At 47.1% G+C, this 17,641-nt stretch overlaps 1 protein-coding gene across 1 annotated transcript in view; it reads right to left on the bottom strand.

The window, feature by feature from the left end:
• The window catches only part of PLEKHM3 (pleckstrin homology domain containing M3), an 86,852-nt gene extending 75,041 nt beyond the window's left edge, over positions 1 to 11,811 (bottom strand). The window contains exons 1-2 of the mRNA XM_074595252.1: positions 11,677 to 11,811; positions 923 to 1,784 (exon numbers count right to left, since the gene is read on the bottom strand). Of these exons, the coding sequence (XP_074451353.1) occupies positions 923 to 1,526 (604 nt within the window). The 5' untranslated portion in view covers positions 1,527 to 1,784; positions 11,677 to 11,811. The remainder of the gene's footprint in view (positions 1 to 922; positions 1,785 to 11,676) is intronic.
• Positions 11,812 to 17,641: the final 5,830 nt, after the last annotated feature.

The raw sequence follows: 17,641 nt of genomic DNA, 5'->3' as shown, positions 1-17,641 counted from the left end.
GAGCCATTCCACCATACACACACACGCATGCTTTCACAACCCTTTGATTTTTAAATTCCTTTGTTAGGTCCTGCCTTTATTTAGATTATAAAACCTTTGTGGTACTAACTGCTTTTCTTCCCCCTAAGCGCCCAGTCCCCTTCTGGCATCTACAAAATAAATCATGGAGATGGAGACACTGGTTCAATGTTTCCGAAGCCCTGAGCACAACCTCTTCCAGTGCAGTGCTCGAGAAAGGAAAAGGAAAAAGTATCACTTGCCGAAATATCCCTTCATATGGCTCACTGGAGACGCCTGCCTCAATCTGATAACAAGGCTTCCTGTACCCCATACAAAGCTGGCAGAGATGCCTTAATATTGACAAGCACAAACTGCATGCTTGAGTTTGTTAATTGTTTATGGACTGAATAGCCAGCATTTCTTAAGGAAACAGAGCAGAGATCTCAGGCCTTACAGTAAAGCTTTGTATGCCCTCTTTTTAATGGCCACTCTCTACCTTTTATGAAAACTGCCTTTGTTTGGATTTGCCATTCTCCCAATAGCTTTAGCATTCAAAATTTTTTTAGTTTGGGAAAATCAGGTAAGGAAATGATCAGAAATACGCAACTAATAAATTATTTTTTCCTGAGTCAAACTGAACAAAATAGAAGCAAAAAGTAAACCAAGCTTAGCTTATCAAACAGTGAAAGGAACAGAAGTCAAGATTCATTTAAAAACTGATCCTTAGGCAGGCAAACAGACAGAGCTGTATCAAAGATAACAGAGCCATGCTGATTTCTATCATCTTAAGAGCTACCTCACAGTTGTTTTTTGGGGGGTTTGTTTGGTTTTTTTAAACATGCAGCTCCTCTTTCAAGATAAATATTAAGAACAAATAGGAAAGTCCCCATATCACCAGAAACAATAAAGCATCAGCACAAACCTGTGTTTCCTTGGATGTCCTCTCCCTTGGTTAATGCCAGGTAAGAGAGCAGAGCACAGTTATTGTCCTGACCAGGTGCAGGTGGCTGCTGCAGGGAGGTGCCCGTGAAGACCACTCCCCAGTTTACATGGCTGATATCGGAGCGTGACCTGTTGTGTCCTGGCTTGAACGCAGAGGCTTCCTCATTCTGCACCAGGATGTCATTCACTGAGCGAGGCCTGTCTCTCCTCCGCTGGCAGATATTGAAGATGTTAAAAGCTGTGGTCTCCCCTTCCCCTGCCCAAGCAAGGTTGTCAGCAGCTGTTCCCCTCTGCACCACGCGCTGGTCTTTGGCAGGGAATGCTGTCTGAGCTTTGGTTTCCAAGAGGCCATTTTTGCAGTGATCCCAGATGAGGTTACTTTTGGCTAAGGAGGCGACGTTCCTCAGATTCCTGCTCTCTGTGATCTGATCAAATACTTCGTGCCCAACCAGTTCGGGGACCTCCTGTACACCGTACACCTCAGAGGGCTGCACAATCTTTTCAAGCTTAGTATCAAAACTATTGAAAAAGTCTTCAGTCACTTCCAAGGCAGGGCTGATGTCATCAACTTCAAGAGCCTCCATATCCTGTGCTACCAGGGGGCCCGAGATGTTGCGATGCTTTAAAAAGATACCACATGAACATCCAGGGAAGGAGCTGCTTCACGTCTGTCCTTGGCTCACCATTAACTTAGAGATGGTGGGGCAAATACATTCATCAACCACAATCCTTAGTGGCAGAAAGGAACCAAATCAACCCGCCTTCAGATGGGAGACTTAACATTCACTGATCAAGCAGGCTACAGTCCCTCTATAAAATAAGCTCATAGTGATGGAGAGTACCTGTAAAGCAAAGCAAAACATCATGTCAGTAAGGGCCTTTTCCCAGACAAGTGTGTTTCATCGCATCACTCCTTTCACAGTCCCCTTGATTTTACCTTCTCCTTTATTTGGCACCAACATTATTGTGATGAAGAACCCCTTTGGGGTTTCTGTTGTTCACTGTCTGTGAACTCTGTGTATTATCACTTCTGGAACTGGAACCTGCAGAGAGCAGGATGGGGCACCAGATAAAGGGGAACCAAAGGGATCCCATTTATTAACCAAGCTTTAGAAAGCTGCACTGAGAGGCGGTACTGACCAACATCACAAATACAGCCACCTAGGGAATGCTGAGTACAGGTTCCCATGGGGCTGGAAGAAAAAGTTGAGAAATGAAGGGTTATTAGAATAGGCCAACCAGCCTCAAATAGTTTGCCTTTTTCTCCCAGATGAGTGCAGATTTAGATCTCCCTATTTTAGGAGATCACCATGAGTTTTACAGCAGCTGCTTTGCCTACTTGTCTGCATAAACAGAACAATGATATTTGCCTAATAAATCAATGCTATTAGGCTGCTGGAGAGTACTGCACATAGAGTTTCTTTCTAGAATATAACCGGGAACCAAAGTGAAACCACGTGGCAACCTAAGCCCCAGAAAGACAAAGCAACCTACCAGCAAAACAAAATATACCATATCCTGCACCATCACAAATCTGCAGATCTTTATTTCCAAGCAACCGACTCACTGGACAAAACATAAGAATAGAAAAGGGCTTTAGGGCTAGAACTATTGAAAAGCTGTATTGACGCACCTGAGCTCACGCCTGTGAGGAGGAAGGAAGGGGAGTTTCTATCACCTCTAGTGCAATCATGGGGTGTCTCATTGCCGATTTCTGTTCCACCAAGCCTGCTGCCTTCTGACCTCCCCCTCTTGAAGTTCCCTCCACAGTGCTGCCATGCTCGAGGGAAGTGCACAGTAGGTATGTTTAAATTGGGGAGATCAGTCAAATGCGTGCAAGTTCTTGGGACCTGGAGACTGGGCATTTGTGCTTGCGGGAGGAAAGCTCTCATGGCTGCTAGGAGAAATCACAGTACCTAGAGCCTCTACATGCAGAGCAGACCAAACTCAGAGATCTACCTCCCAGTTTTGACCACATCAGCTAAAGTCCTAGAGCAGCAAAGCTGCATTAGCTCAGAGCTCTGCCTAGATTAATACACTCTTAACAGAACTAATTAGCCTGGGCAGGGCTGATAATTAGCAGCTCATTAGCTTTTGAATGCTGCTGAGCTACCAGGACCCATGAAGATTTACACCTACCAGGAAAAAACACCTATTAAAAAGCATCAAACACAGATAATACTTCTATTTAAGGTTCTTTTTTTAATCCAGAACAGTCTATTCGTCTAACTTCTACCAGTAAAATCGTTTAAATAGGCACCCTTTCCTATAGTAAGACAGGAAGCCCAGCAGCCCCCCAAGAACGGGGCACAGAATCCTGTAGCACAAACCAACTCCCTCCACAATCACCCGCTGGCTTCCTCCCATCCCTGCTTCAGTTGCAGCCAGCCATCACACAGTTGGGTTCAAAAGCAGCAGCTCACCCTCCCTCCTAACAGATCAGCAGTTCAGACCATGATATCTGCAGACACGCTCCAAGTAAATGAGTTTCAAAAGCAATAGACAATCGCACCATGGAGTTCACTCTTGAAGCTCATTCCTGCCAGCAACCCCACAACGGAGTTCTGCTCCTTGGCACCTTAGAGCTTGGGAGCTCCAGGAACAGGCTGAGGGACATGATGTGGTGCGACCTGTCCACTTATTCTACATCCTCCTATGGCATGTCTTTAAAGCAAGAATGATATTTTGAAGTTGCAAAACTGCAACAGGCATTCACTTGAATAAAACCAGCCCTAACGTAATCATACCCCAACTGTGAAAGCTACAGGCTGGCCCATGCAGAGATGCCATTTCACAGGGGTGAATCCAGAAAGGCTTGCACAGGCCACTAAAGCATTTCACTGCTAGCAGATCTAATGTTGCTCTCTCCTTTGTTTTAAACCATTAGGAAAGGTGAAAAGCAAGGGGAAAAAACTGACACTTACGTTTAACAGGTTCATTATTAAATGCTGGAGGCTTCATGCGGCTGCACGTTTCTCTGGATCCTCTCAGAATGGAGCCAGTGTCATGCAGCCAAGCGTGGTGATGCTGAACTACAAACTGACCTCATATCCAGCAAGATGCTGAATCACAAGGTCATGAGAAGATTATAGGCCCCTGCATCACACGGTTCACAAATTGCAGCACTCATACCTTCCAAACTAGTCTGTTTGCCCTGCTCAATAAAGATGTGAAAGGCGACCTCAATGGTGGCAGGCTCATCCCTTCCCTACACCACCAAGAACCTCCTTAGATCAAAGAAAGAGTTGTACCAGTAATTCCCACTAGTGCTGGGATTCTGCAATCACATATCCTCCATAAACACAATCTGGTATTTTCTGACAGTGGCACTCAACAAAATTTTAGTTCAGACTTCTGCATGGATTTGGTGCCAAATGAAAGCAAAATTTGATATGGCAGTAAACAGCTCCATCAGAATCTCCTCCAGGAGGGAAAGCAGTGGAAATCACTTCCTTCACATGAAGGGGATAAAAAGGCAAACAATAGGATAGGCTGAACTCTTTTTAAATGACTGTAAAATGTATTGCCTTATGTACTGTTCCTTGGAAACACCTGAAATTTTCCAAAGACATTCAGACCAAAGCAGTGGAAAGCACAGGAAGTGAGAAGCATCACTGCGAACCATTAAAGACTGCCAAAGTTACAGCCAACTGTAAGCAGGGATTTGTTATGGGAAACAGAAACTTAACAGCTCATACAGGCCCCTGGGAACTAGTCTTACTGAAAAAAAAAAAAAAAAGAAAAGGTGAAGGAACACGGTGCATTATACTTAGCAAAAACTGCTGGACACAGGGATTACAGCAGCTGAAAAACGTGCTTTTCTGTATGTCTGTCTAGCACAGATACAGCTTTCATCCGTGAAGATGCAGCAGTCAGATGTTTAACGTGCATTCACAACATGAGTAAAGTCTTTACTGTCATGAGTTTACAGTGGCCACATTACTCATATGGCTGAGGTAAACAGGAAGGATTGCTGGTCATGCCATGTGAGACACAGAAGTCCAGTTTAGTCAAGACTACTTCCCTTAGACAAGCCATAAGGACTTAACCTAGGTGACAGCACAGTCTGGCAGCAGAGAAAAATCATGGCCGGTAAATGCCAAGGAACACACGCTGGAAGAGATTATTTAACTTCCTGATCTGCTTTTCTGGATCCCCACAGGCCAGGGAAAATACCCAGGCATCGCATGGCAAAAATTAAAAAGCATGGAAGAGGCAAGAGTAGAAAGCAATCTCGCAGGGGATACAGGCCACTGCAACAGGCACTCGCTGTGTACCCCCAGCTTACACATTATGTTCAGGACTGTTCATTCTAGCTCAGGCAGGAGAGAAAGCTGGAGCCAGCATGTGTTTAGGAACCAGTAACTGAAGAAATCCATTCAGCTTTCCAAAGGAAACAGGGTTTGTGCCACCATCCTGCCTAGCTGCCAGTTATTTTCCTTCTCTCCCTTTCTTTTGAACTGCACAGGTAACTTCTACTAGGTGTGACAGAGCAGTAGTGTCCTTAAAGATGCAGTTCTTGAACTGTTGTTCAACACTGGACAGGAAACAGGCCCAAACTCACCCTCCTGCTAAGGGAGCGCAGGCAAAACTCCGTCCCTTATCCTTTCGAGAAAGCCAGTGTCACCACTTGGGTCTCTCCAAATTAGCCACAGCACAAGTGGTTAGTGTCACATGGATCTGAAAACACCAGGAAGCGGAGGGGGAAAGCAGGAAAGAGGAATAGGAGCCATCATACAACTCAATAAGCAGTCTTGCTGATTTTGGTGCTCACAGGACCTCTTCTTCACTGAACAGGTAGCAGAGACGTATAAAACAAGTGATACACAATGGATAAACAGGAACTTCCCCTTTCCTTTTGTATTTGGAGAGAGAATTATAAAGGAACAATGGATGTTCGCAAGCAATGTGTTCAGGAGGAAATGCATAAATGAGAGGAGCTCTAAGCCAGCAAAAGATAGCAAAAAGCAGGTAATAATGCTAAAAGTCCCCCAAGTCTCAATGATTGCTAATGACTCTTAGGCTCAAATTCCTGGCAAAGACTTGGGTGTTTCTGAGAATTTTATCTCAGGATTACAAGCGGATTTTTACAAGTTACCTGTATGCAAACAGAGAGCAAGGGTGCCTCAGTCACTGGAGAGCTTGCCCTATCCCCTTCTCAGCACCTTGGAACCTGCTGTGGGAACCAGCTCTGCTTATCTCACACTGCATTGCAACTGTGGGCTGAAACTCCAATGCCAACACGGAAAACAGAAAGAGACGTTCTTTCAACTGGGTAACAATTTGGTAGCAGATTCTAATTCAAGCGGCCTCAGGTTCCTTTATTTCTGGTATGTTGCAGGCCTGGACCACTACAGTCCAGTTTATGAGCTGTGACAAGCCTGGTCTGAATAACAGCTCATCTGAAGAAAAGATGGATGTACAGCCTCTTTTAATACAATCCACCGGGGCTGAAGCAACTTTTCTGCCTCTAAGTCTGAGCAACCTCAGCCTGTGACCTGATTGTTTTCAGTGGCACCTTAAACAATCACAGCCTACGTGTTTTGCTGCTACAAGGATTTCTGACTAGCTGACTAGTCTGACTTTCTGACTAGTCCCATCAGCCAAGTATCGTCCAGAATCTAAATGGGACGCACTTAGGTCAATGACAGTCCCTGAAAATTAGGCATTGCTGTGCAGAATCCCTGAAAAAAGCTATAAAGACTTACATGCTACCTCTTAGTTAAGAAGTTGAGCTGTATTTGTCAGGTGGGCACACTCGAATGGGTACACGAGAGAACAAGGATGCACAGATGGCTGACTGTCACACACAAAGTCTTTACCACTGCCTATGCACTTCTATACATCACTGGCACAGAATGCTTGCAGAAAAAGTTGAAGAACTGACAGTGGCAGCACAATACAAGGTATTGTGGAGTGCTTTCCAGCACGCCCCTGCTGTAACTAGACAGCAGATGATGCTTTATTTATTTACAGTATAGCAAGGCCCACTCAGTAAACATTCACCAACTTGTTCTGACCAGAATTTCTTTCAAAGCATGATGGCATCTAGGTCTCTCTCCCAGACAGAAGCCCTCTCTCCTTTAGCTGTACAGGAAGCATAGCATTATAGCTGCTGTGCTTGAAGCCTCGGCGTACAACAACCCCAGTCAGACCCACTGTACTATGTGCTACCCCTATGTAACCAAAGAGCAGTCCTGGTTCAAAACACTTACACTCCTAGCAGTTGCGAATCCCATGCACACAGTGGCCAGTTCTCCGAGCAGCAATTGAAAGCTGCACTCCTGTTTGCCTCTCATACGCAATTTGGAGAGGCAACTGATAACTAGGAATTTCATAAGGGATGATTGCAGGGAATGACTGTTAGCTGGGACACTGTCCCTGTGCAAACTGTCACATTTTCTTATATCCTGGCTGTATTTTGGGCCCTCGGCACAAGGTAAGCCTTCTCCCTGAGTGATTCCAAAACCCCAGGTGACCTACTGCTGTGGATGCCAAGTGAGCAACACAGCACAGAAGCTTGTTAAAGTCATCATTTATGTGGAGTTAAAGTCTGGATGAAATTTACAGTGCCTCACAAAAAAGATAAAACTACAAGAAACTTTTCATATGGAACAGGGGATCACAGTTTCAAAGAGGTTGCCATATGATAGTCAATGGTTGGTTCAATGTGGCCTGGATAATTGTCTTTAGATCCCATTTTTAAAGCCCCTCTTCAAAAGCCTCTTTCCCCAACACATAACTGAGAAATTAGTTGCTTAAAATTTTCAGTCAATCCCAATTTTGAAGTGTTTCACATAAACACCTTCTGACTGATATTCCTGCAAAAAACCACTGACAATAACCAGGAAAAACTCACAAAAACTGGAGAAAGAGGCTTTCTGGTCAGGAATGCTTGGCTGTAGGGCAAGGCACCAGAGTGCATAACTGTGAACGTAAGGCTAACCGTTTCCAGGTTGCAAACCCACCTGTCTGCTATAGTTTCATTGCCCTTAAGGATGAAATCAACATTTATCAGTGAAGAGCTCCCACATCCTGTCTGCTAGACCCAGGGACAGGCAAAGAGCAAGAACAGCTGGAATTAACTTGGTGCCTAATCTCAGTCAAGCTAAAAGACAGAAGTGATCTCTTCCATGCTACAGAAAATGTAACAAAACAAAAAACAACTGAGAAAAGATGAAATGAAGAAAGTGGTGAAACCAGGGAGGAAGCAGAAGGCCACCATCTGTGAGGGGAAGCAGACCCTTAGCAAGGAGACGTGAGTCTTGCCCTGTGAAAGCACAGATATCCCCCAGCTGCTGATCTGACCCAGTGCCTTTAAGAAGGAAGCTCCCCAGGCAGCCTCCCTGCGTGGGGAACCAACACATCACGGCTACAGAACAGCTCATCCAGGGATGAGCACACAGTAATGAATAATAAACAGTGCTTATAGTATACATTATCTTTAATTTTAATTGCACTTTGGAAACAGTAATTAAAACATAAGAAAATCCAAGCTGAAAAGCACACAGCAGCCTGCTGCACCATAACAAATTGGGTCCAGAGGCTGAGGAGGACTCAGCAGTGGAGGAAGACGGACCACAGTAAGCTCTTCTTTTCCGGAGACTGACTGCTGTACAGCTGTCCCGAGATCTTTATCACTGACTCCTTTGCCTTCCAGCCATCTGACACACATCCCTCCTAGCTGGGGAGCACCACCAAGTAATGAGGGACTGTATCACTTCCCGTGGATGAGTAACCACTTGAAATCTCAGTAGCTGGATTAGGACTCCAGAAAGGGTGAAGGACCCTTGTCAAGGGAAGGAACAGAAACCAAAGCAGGCTGACCGGAGGGGAGTTAGGGGATGGTGACCCACAGCCCAGGCTGCAGCCCAGCCAAATCTCATGAGCATGTGAGCAACTTCACAGCTTACATCAGACTAAAATCCAGACTCCCCTCCTGTGCATGCTGCCTGTTGGCTGGCTGAGCTCACAGGGAAGGACGTCAGGCATAGGGGAAGAGAGGCTCTCCCGAGTCCTGGCACTGCCCCTGTAGATTGTCTGGATGCAAACACTTCAAAACTCACACTACAGGCACAAAATCCATGTGGACAAACAGAATGAAGCAGTGCTGTGATTTGGCCTGAGGCACGGATGTGTGGTCTTTAACACACCCGTAGTCCCAAATAACAACCCAAGGGAGGGTGGATGATTTCTATGCTTGGGTTCATTTGCTTTGCATGTACAGGTTTGTCTAATTTTACATGCTGCTGTTGGCTACTAGAACTCCTGCCTGTTCTGCCAGGCAGACACCACAAAACAGCCTGAGCTCCTGAGCTCAGCACAAAGAGAGACAGTCAGAGAACAGGGTATCCAAGAGGGACAATACAAACCTCCGCCAGTACAAGGGGAAGCATGATTGAACTGGACATTCAAGAAACAACAAAGAACATGACTCAGTCTAATATTTCTAATTGTATCTGCCATGATGTACCAGAACTTTGTATATGCCAGGTGAGATAAAACTTTTTTTTTGTTTTAAATAAACATTTCCGGTTGATGCAAACTGAAATTTTACAAGCACCTCCCCACTTCACAGTTTCTAGAATTATGCTGAACGGAAAAGATGGCCCTTAAAATCTTGACTTTTGGGTTTTTTTAAGAGATCAGAAATTAAGACATTTTCAGTTTGTATCTGTGAGCTCTGAACAGAAATAAGAGGCACATTTCATTCTTGGGGATATTGCTCCAGGACTCATTTACAGAGACTGCTGGAAATCAGGCTGCTGAGCTTTCAGCTGTTGTGTGCACCAATCTCCTGCTGCACCCAGAGGAGGCTGCATTTGAGCAAGGAAGGACATACAGAAGGGGGGTTGCCAGATGAAGACATTTATCTCCTTATAAGTAGGACTCAGGGACAGTAAGATGCTTTGGGACCTTTCTAGATGAAGCACTAGCTAGTATAAATAGCAATATAATAACTGAATCCTTTACCATCTATGCCGGACTACACAATTAATTTTTACTTTGCTCTGCAGGGTAGTTGCTTTGAGGCACGCCAATTAGGAAGCAATGATCAAGCTCCAGCACAGACCAGTATAACCCCACAGCTGGGAATAACATCTGCCATCGCCACAGAGGCCAGAAAGAGAATAAGAAACACAGCATGTCCCACAAGAACATGGGCGACATTTCTTCTCTGAAATCACGCCACCGCTGTAAGAAAATATACTTGACATCCAAATCTGTCCAGCATACAGATTTCTGAGCAGCCCTGATCCGCAACTGTAGCCAACTCCTCTCTCTAACGGTGGTACCCAGGGAGTTCAGCTGGGACAGTACAAGCCTTTGTACAGTGAGACCTGGATTTACCATAATTATTAGTGGTTGAACACAGACACTGATGGAAATACAGTGTTTAACAACAAACTCATTTCAAACCAGACTCTAAGCCCTCCTCTCTTGCCTTTCAAACAGACAGGACGACAGTGGCTTGGCACATTAATTATCAGGGGAAGAGGGGCAGGAGAAGGAAAGGAAGCAATGATCCAAATAATGCTGAAGTTCGGCGAACCACCACAGCAACCCACACCCTCAGGTCCTGGCAGTCCTGCCACAACAGCTAACCCCGCAGGCTGGTCGGAACCACATGTACCACTACAGACTTGTGTGACTACTCAGCACAAGCGCTTGCCATTTTCTAAACGGAACTACAACTTTACTACTGAGGATCTTAGCAGAAGCCCAAGAGAAACCTCAAAACATCTGATGAACCTGAAATATTAACGCATAACGTGACTTCAGTCTGATAAGGTTCTACAGGAATCATCTATCTAGTCACTGTAGACTGATGGGATTGCTCACTCGACTATATAGTGCCCTGTTTCACATTTTAGATTTCTGTTGGTTTTCTTTTTAATCCCAAATTTAATTCACTAGTTTTGGATAAAAAAAAGCCTTGGAAGTGGCAAGATGGAAACTACTGTTGCTTAAAGTGTATGGGCACTAGTCCTAGTAAGATTCCAATGCTTTTTTATTCTTATCTACTGCAACTTTTTGTGGCCACTTAGTGGGATTATGCAGTGCCTAAAATGAGATTTGTCTGCAAATTTTTGCAGGATCAGGGCCATAAGTGCATATTTGCAGAACAGAAAACAGTTCAGGAGCAAGTCATGATTCCTTACACAAGCCTAATCTCGACCTTTTTCCCTTCTCTTACCTTGCCATGCCAGTGATCCTGGCATTTACGCTGATAACCCCAGCTAGCACACACTCCCACAGAACAGATACTCTCCTGTTGGGCCTGTTTGATCCCAGAAGGTATAACTCCACCGGCTGTGTTTGGGTGCTTGCTCCGTCAAAGAAGCAATTTTACTGCAGTGTAAGACGACCACGGCATTATGTCGTGCCCGGGGCTGTTAAAACAGAGAGCGATGCCGGCACACTGTGCCTACACACGCTGGAATTTCACCCTACCCAGGGGGAGCAGCCCGAATTCCTGCTGAGACCGTGAGCGGCGATGGGTGGGGAAAACCTAAAGGACAGGGCTTTTCCAGGCACACGGGAACGTGCCTTTCCAGATGGGCACATGACTCCAGACGTGTCTGCGCTATAAAGCACACACAGCCGCGCCCGGCCCCTCGCACACAGCCCCGGGACGCGCCCGCGGGGCGGGCGGCACGGCCGAGGCTGCGGGAAACCCGCCCCGCCTGAGGGACCCTCGCAGCCCCCGCACCGACCAAAGGGAGTATTTACCTGCCGCCCGGAGGCCGCGCTCTGCCTCTGCTCCGAGGAGGGGCTCCCCAGGGCCCGGCCCGGCCCGGCGCGGAGCGGAGCCGCCGGCGCGCAGGCACGGCCCGGCCCGGCCCCTCCTCGCCGCTGCCGGGCGGCGGGGCCGCGTCCTGCCGCAAAGCCCTCCCGGCCGCCGCGGGAAACGGCTCCGCGGCACCAAGGTTCCTGCCGCCGCCGCCCGCCCGCTCGGCCGGCAGCCCCGGGGCTCGGGGAGGCGCGGGCAGAGGCGCCCGGGCGGCGCGGCGGCCGCCGGTGAGAGTAACGGCGGGAGAGCGGCTCGGCCCTCACCGCGTCCCAGGAACCCGCCAGCTTCTCATTTTCCCCTTAAGGAAAAAAAATAGCAACAGGAAAACCTTCGGGTTTTTCCATGAAAGTTGCACCAGCTTTCCATGCGTAAAGCTGCTGAGGTTCTCAGGGAGCTGCTGCTTGACTTCAGGAGAGAAGGGAAACACAAAATGCTAAACGGGTTTCCAACAACCCCAGGTGCCAGCGCGCTTCCCGAGGCGCGAAGGCTGCAGGGAGCAGCACCCTGCCTGAATTCATACCGCCACGGGGCAGCAAAAAGCCCTCTGGCACAGCCTGTTACCCAAAGAAAACAAAAAGTTACTGGACAATCACAAATGGCTTATTTCATTGGCATGTGGCGTGGCACCCCCCCCAGCAAAGTGAAAATCACCCTGTAAAAATCATTTCATGGCAAGAAATACCCATGCACGGATCAGGGGTGTACCTGAATTTTGATGTGCAGTGGATGCAGACCGATTCAGAGCAGCACGGCATGTACACATTTAAAATCACGGGCGCTGTGCTGCTCCGCTGGCTGGGTCCCAGGGATGCCGCGATGAGCAGCAGAGACGAGGTCAGCGCTGAAGCGCCACTGCACGAAAATGCAGTGCTGAACTGAGTCCATAAAGAGGATTCACAATCCACGACAAAAGGCAGGTGTTAGGTTAGCTTCCATCAGTAGCTGTCCTCACACACCAACCATTTAGTATATACTGCAAAATGTGACTGGCGCAATTAACAAAGTTGCGTTCGTATTGGTTATCTCATTTCAGTGACAGCAAGGATGAATGAGCACCTTTGGTACAAAAAAAATACCAGTTTATCTGACTGAAAATTAATTAATCTTGGCCTTTACAAATAATATATTACTAGAGCACTATACATTTCAAGTCCTGCTCCTAAAGATGAATGGCTTCTTCACTGCGTAACAGTCAAAGATTGATCTTTTTATTCTAATTCAATTGTATGCACTGTGATCCCCCAAAGGACAAGGCAGTATCCTCACTTGCCATGTTATTTATTGCCATCCAGCCTTTTCTCAAATGGTGCCATGTCATTTATCTCTTGGGCTCTCTAGGACTCCTGGGTCTGACGTTGCTTCAGGACTTTGCTTCTCTGCTGACTATGAACTATGAGCTTCCCTTCCAGGGCCAGCATACTTGCATGGGAGGCACAGGGCACACTGGTCCATCGCCTGTGGGGACACGAATGTCAGTGGAGGAGAGCAGATAGGCAGTTCAAGGAGAAGTGTATAAAACCATCCCTCCTCTGTTTCTGATTTCACTGCTGCGTCGAAAAGAAATTGCCTGTGTTCAACATTACACTCGTGCTCAGATGGTTTGCTGTGAAGTGGCCCATATACCATTTTCTACCTGTAGCAGAAAAGCGATTTCAGGCTGCAGAAGGGCATAGACATAATTTGTTTCTAGGGCAGGACAGTAGAGGCCTTGTTCAAGAAGAATCACCCTTCTATTCAAAAAAAGAGCATAGATTTGTCAGACAGAAATGCAGAAGGACAGTAACCACGTGCCATGAACCCAAACCAACACCAGTCCTCTTAGCAGCCAAGTCAAGTCAAGGTGTTCCATGCAGTCAGGCGCTATTGCTGCCTCCCTCTCTTTCCTACAGCCCAAGCATCTCCCACGGGGCTCCCTGGGACTTGGTATTTGCCAAATACATCCAGGCATTGCACTGGTTGGCATTGTGCAATCCCCAGCTGTGCAGGAGATGGGGAAAGACCCCTCCTGCCAGGGCTCCATGCTCTGCCAGACACTTCCCAGGCCCCTGCAAAATCCTTGCAGCTCTGCAGGGGTCTGCAGGAAACACTATGTTCCCCCAAGAAAGGAGGGGAACACATAATAAAAAAAGGCTGATACCGGTCCCTTAATTTCATTCTTCTTAGCCCTCTAAAGAGCACTTTTTTCAGACGCAGATATTCCTAACTCAGTTCTTATCTGCTGTAAACCCTTTGCAAGGACTGGATGGGTAACACTTTCCATTTTCTAGGCAAAATACAATTAACATGCACCTTTACATGTTAAGGAACCGTTTGGGTTGAAGTTTTTAATTTTCCATTCTGTCTAAGAAGCACTTTATAAACAACTGTCACCATTTTATTGGCAGGAGGAAGAGATTCCATCCCCTTTCTAAATGACATTTTTATATCTATGATCCATCACATATGCCTCTACCACAGCTTAAAACAATTGAACCCTTCTGAGATCAGGTGGCTCTATGTTTTCTTCCTCCAGTCTGGTAGAAATTTCTCTTCCTACAGTCTGTGTACCCATGGAAAAGAATAAATGACCAACCTTCTCCTTCAAAGCTGCAGGAAAACACATTCTAATTCTGAAGAAATATGAACCTTGGAAAAAAAAATTCTTGTTATGGCTATATCTAGTTAAGAATATAAGTCCCAGAATCTGCAATTTTCATTATTTAAGCACATCACCATCCTCCAACATGAAGTCATGAGCAGGATATACATAGTGGTGCCTATCCAACAAAAGCTTCCACACAGCTTGGTTTCCAGCTTTGTCCCCCTTACTCGTCAACCATCGACGACAGCCCCAAACTGAACAGAGTGCACAGAGCCACCTGGTGGCTAACAGTACGAGGAAACAAGCTGTGCCCTGTAGGTCCACGCAATGAAGACGTAAATGAACTCACCTCCCTTCTGCTTCGGAGCAGAATGTCAGCTTTTCCTTAGCTTTTTGATTGAGGTTCTAGAAGTCTAGAGAGTTCATACCGAAAGAGGGAGAACATGGCTCTATCTGTTAACACTAGAAACTTAGCTGCTCTCCTTGTGGGAGAGTTTGCAGGACCAATGCTCTTCTTTAGATCTGAACATATCCCACGAGTTCTGCAGAATCATCTTCTAAAGACCAGATCATTGTACCATGTATTCCTGAGCTTGACTCCTGTTGATAAGAATCCAAACATCTTTCTCAAACTGGGAAACTCTCAAGAACCCTTTGGCCACGTCCTTCGCTGGCATAATGTGGAAGGAGCAGTGCTCATTTATTGTGGCCACTGACAGACTTGTCAGTTCACACCGGCTGAGCGTGAAACCCACTGTCTTTCCCCGCTGCCTCTGAAGAAGGGGCCTTTTTTCACACATTTTAATTACTGACTCCCTACATAGAAGCTATTACCTCACAGAAAGGCCGTTAACTGGCACGTTCAGCACAAGATGAAACCTTTCTGATGATTGTTCCTTGAGTTCATATTTGTGAAAATAAATATCAACAGATGATTAAATTAAACACCGCAGCCAGCCCAGCTATACACTATTTTCACTTATCTTGCAGAAGGGGAGATCAAAGAGAAAGGCTCAGGTAGAGTTGTTCCAACTCCTCCAAGTTTGGTTGATAGCTACCTATTGAACACACTAATTAGCTCCCTGCTTGGGCTGCGCAGCACAAAATTAACCCTCCCGAAATTGGGCGGTCTAGCCATTTTCATGCTCTGCAATCAACTGGATGCAGAGGGATGACTGTCACCTCATTTTCTCCATCTGTAAAGCAGCAGCACAGTGTGATTCTGATTTCGGAGATTCTCTGGATCTCCGTCCCCGTTGGTATCTTGTGCGAGAGGAGAGCTGTGCTTGGGGCACACGAGCAAAGGCTGGGGGCACTCCTATTCGTAGCTCCTGCCGGCTTCTGCCTCCCAGCTCTTCCCTTCCCTTTTGGCGAGCAGACGCGCCTGTCCGTTCGCTCCTGCAGCGAGGAGCAACACGACTCTGGCAAGCGGCCTGGCCCGGGCGCTGCTGGAACAGGGAGATCGCTTCTGGCAGGCGGTTTCGCCCGGCACCTCCCTGCTTTGCTTTCCCAGGCGGCGGCGGGCAGGAGAGGCGAGGGAAGCGGCGGGCGGCACGGCCCGGTTCCCACTGGGAGCCCGCCGCCCTGCCCGCGCGCGCACGCACCCGCCCAGCCCGAAAGCTCCGCTATTCTTCTGCTAATGGGATTGGCACCGCTTAAAGCAGTCTGCGAGGGTATTGTCTGCAACCACAGCAAGAGAAACATTATTCAAAGGCTATTCAGGCCCCAAAAGAAGCGGCAGAGCAGAGTAATTATCGGAGACTCTCCATTAACGAGGGCATCTTTGCTCTTTGTCTGTGTTGGTTTAATAAGGGCCGCTAATGGGGCCGGGGGAGGGGCACGCTAATGCTTCTAAACAAACCTCCTTCCCTTCCCCACCCCCGCGCTGTGAGGAGAGCTGCCTTTATGGGCGCTGACAGCCGAGCATATTGCAGAGTGACCTTCGGGAAAACTTAGTGTGAACCCAGCCGCTTTCAGCCCCATCCCCACCGAGCCGCTAGGAGCATCGTTTGGGTAGCTGTTCTCTTTTTAGCCTTTCCATATTTCCCGGTGCTTGCCAGGGCTTTTTATACACCACCACCCCCCCGCCCCGCCCGACCTCTCTCATGTCATCTTGTGACCCTTCATGGCTGGACACGACGGCACTGAGTGGCAGTAATGAGGGACGACAGTGCAGATTAAGTTCTCGCAGCAAAACCTGGGGCTGCTGTCCATTATCCAGCAGCTGTGACTGGGAGATGCTGCTGGGAAGGCAGGACCAGAGCAGCCTCCCCTCCCCACGCTGCTGGAGAAGGCAGGCTGGGATCTAGCAACGGCCAATGGCTCCTACCTTCTGTCTGTGGGCACTTTTCTGGTGATGGAGAGATGGACTGAGGCAAAAGCCCGAGACCCTTCAGAGCCACTCTCAGGACCATGCAGCTAAAATGCTTCTGAAGGCTCCTAGACTGTCCTCATCTTCAAACACCAGTTGTAAGCAGCCAACTTTTGAGGCAGTTTGCAATATTACAAGGCCAGATGCACGTTGAAATTTGAAATGTGGATGAAAGGTCTCAGGAGGTCCCTGCAAAAGACAGCATTCAAACAGTGAACTGTAATGAAACACACACATATGAATAAAGAACAATATAGCCTGTTTCAACCAGGTGTTCTGCCTACGAGGTTGGGAACTGCTAGATTAATTTTTAGCCAATGAGGAAACTAAAGAACAATAAAAGGAAATGATTCCCCCAACTTTGTGCCAGTCTTTTACTGAAGCCAAGCCCTGGACATCATGCTATTCTACCTCACCTTCAAATGATGGTTGCACCTAATGGATGGTTGCACTGTAGAACTGGCCCGGGGACTGCAGAGACAAGGCAGACAAAGCAGTGCCTGCGTACCTGTATGTGTGCACGTCAACAGTCTCAGGAACTGCACTTGGGACCCACACGATGTCAGTGCTGCCTCTCTTGTTACGAGAAATGGTTTTATTCAGCTGAGGCGTAGAATTACAAACTTATCTGTACAGACACCCACCCAGCCCTCTCCACTTGGGCAAATGTCCTGGTGCTAAAGGTTTATCACAAGCAGAGGAAGAAAGCTATGTGGGAACTCCTCACTGCTTAAACCACAAGACTCTGGTTTGAAGAAACAGACACCACAGAGGATTTCACCCTTATTTCTTGAGGGCTTCGTAGTTTTGAAATTTTCATTATTTTGGCCTTTTCCTTTCAACATTTCACCAGTAACTGCATCTCTTGTAACAAAAGAAATTTTTCATAGGTGCTCCTCTGACTCATCTCTGTAGGATCAAATCATCTCAGAACAATCTTGCAAGTCAAGAG

The sequence above is a fragment of the Larus michahellis genome, chromosome 7 (genome assembly GCF_964199755.1).
Source record: "Larus michahellis chromosome 7, bLarMic1.1, whole genome shotgun sequence".
Taxonomy (NCBI): Eukaryota; Metazoa; Chordata; class Aves; order Charadriiformes; family Laridae; genus Larus; species Larus michahellis.
This window is presented reverse-complemented; position numbering and strand designations above follow the sequence as displayed.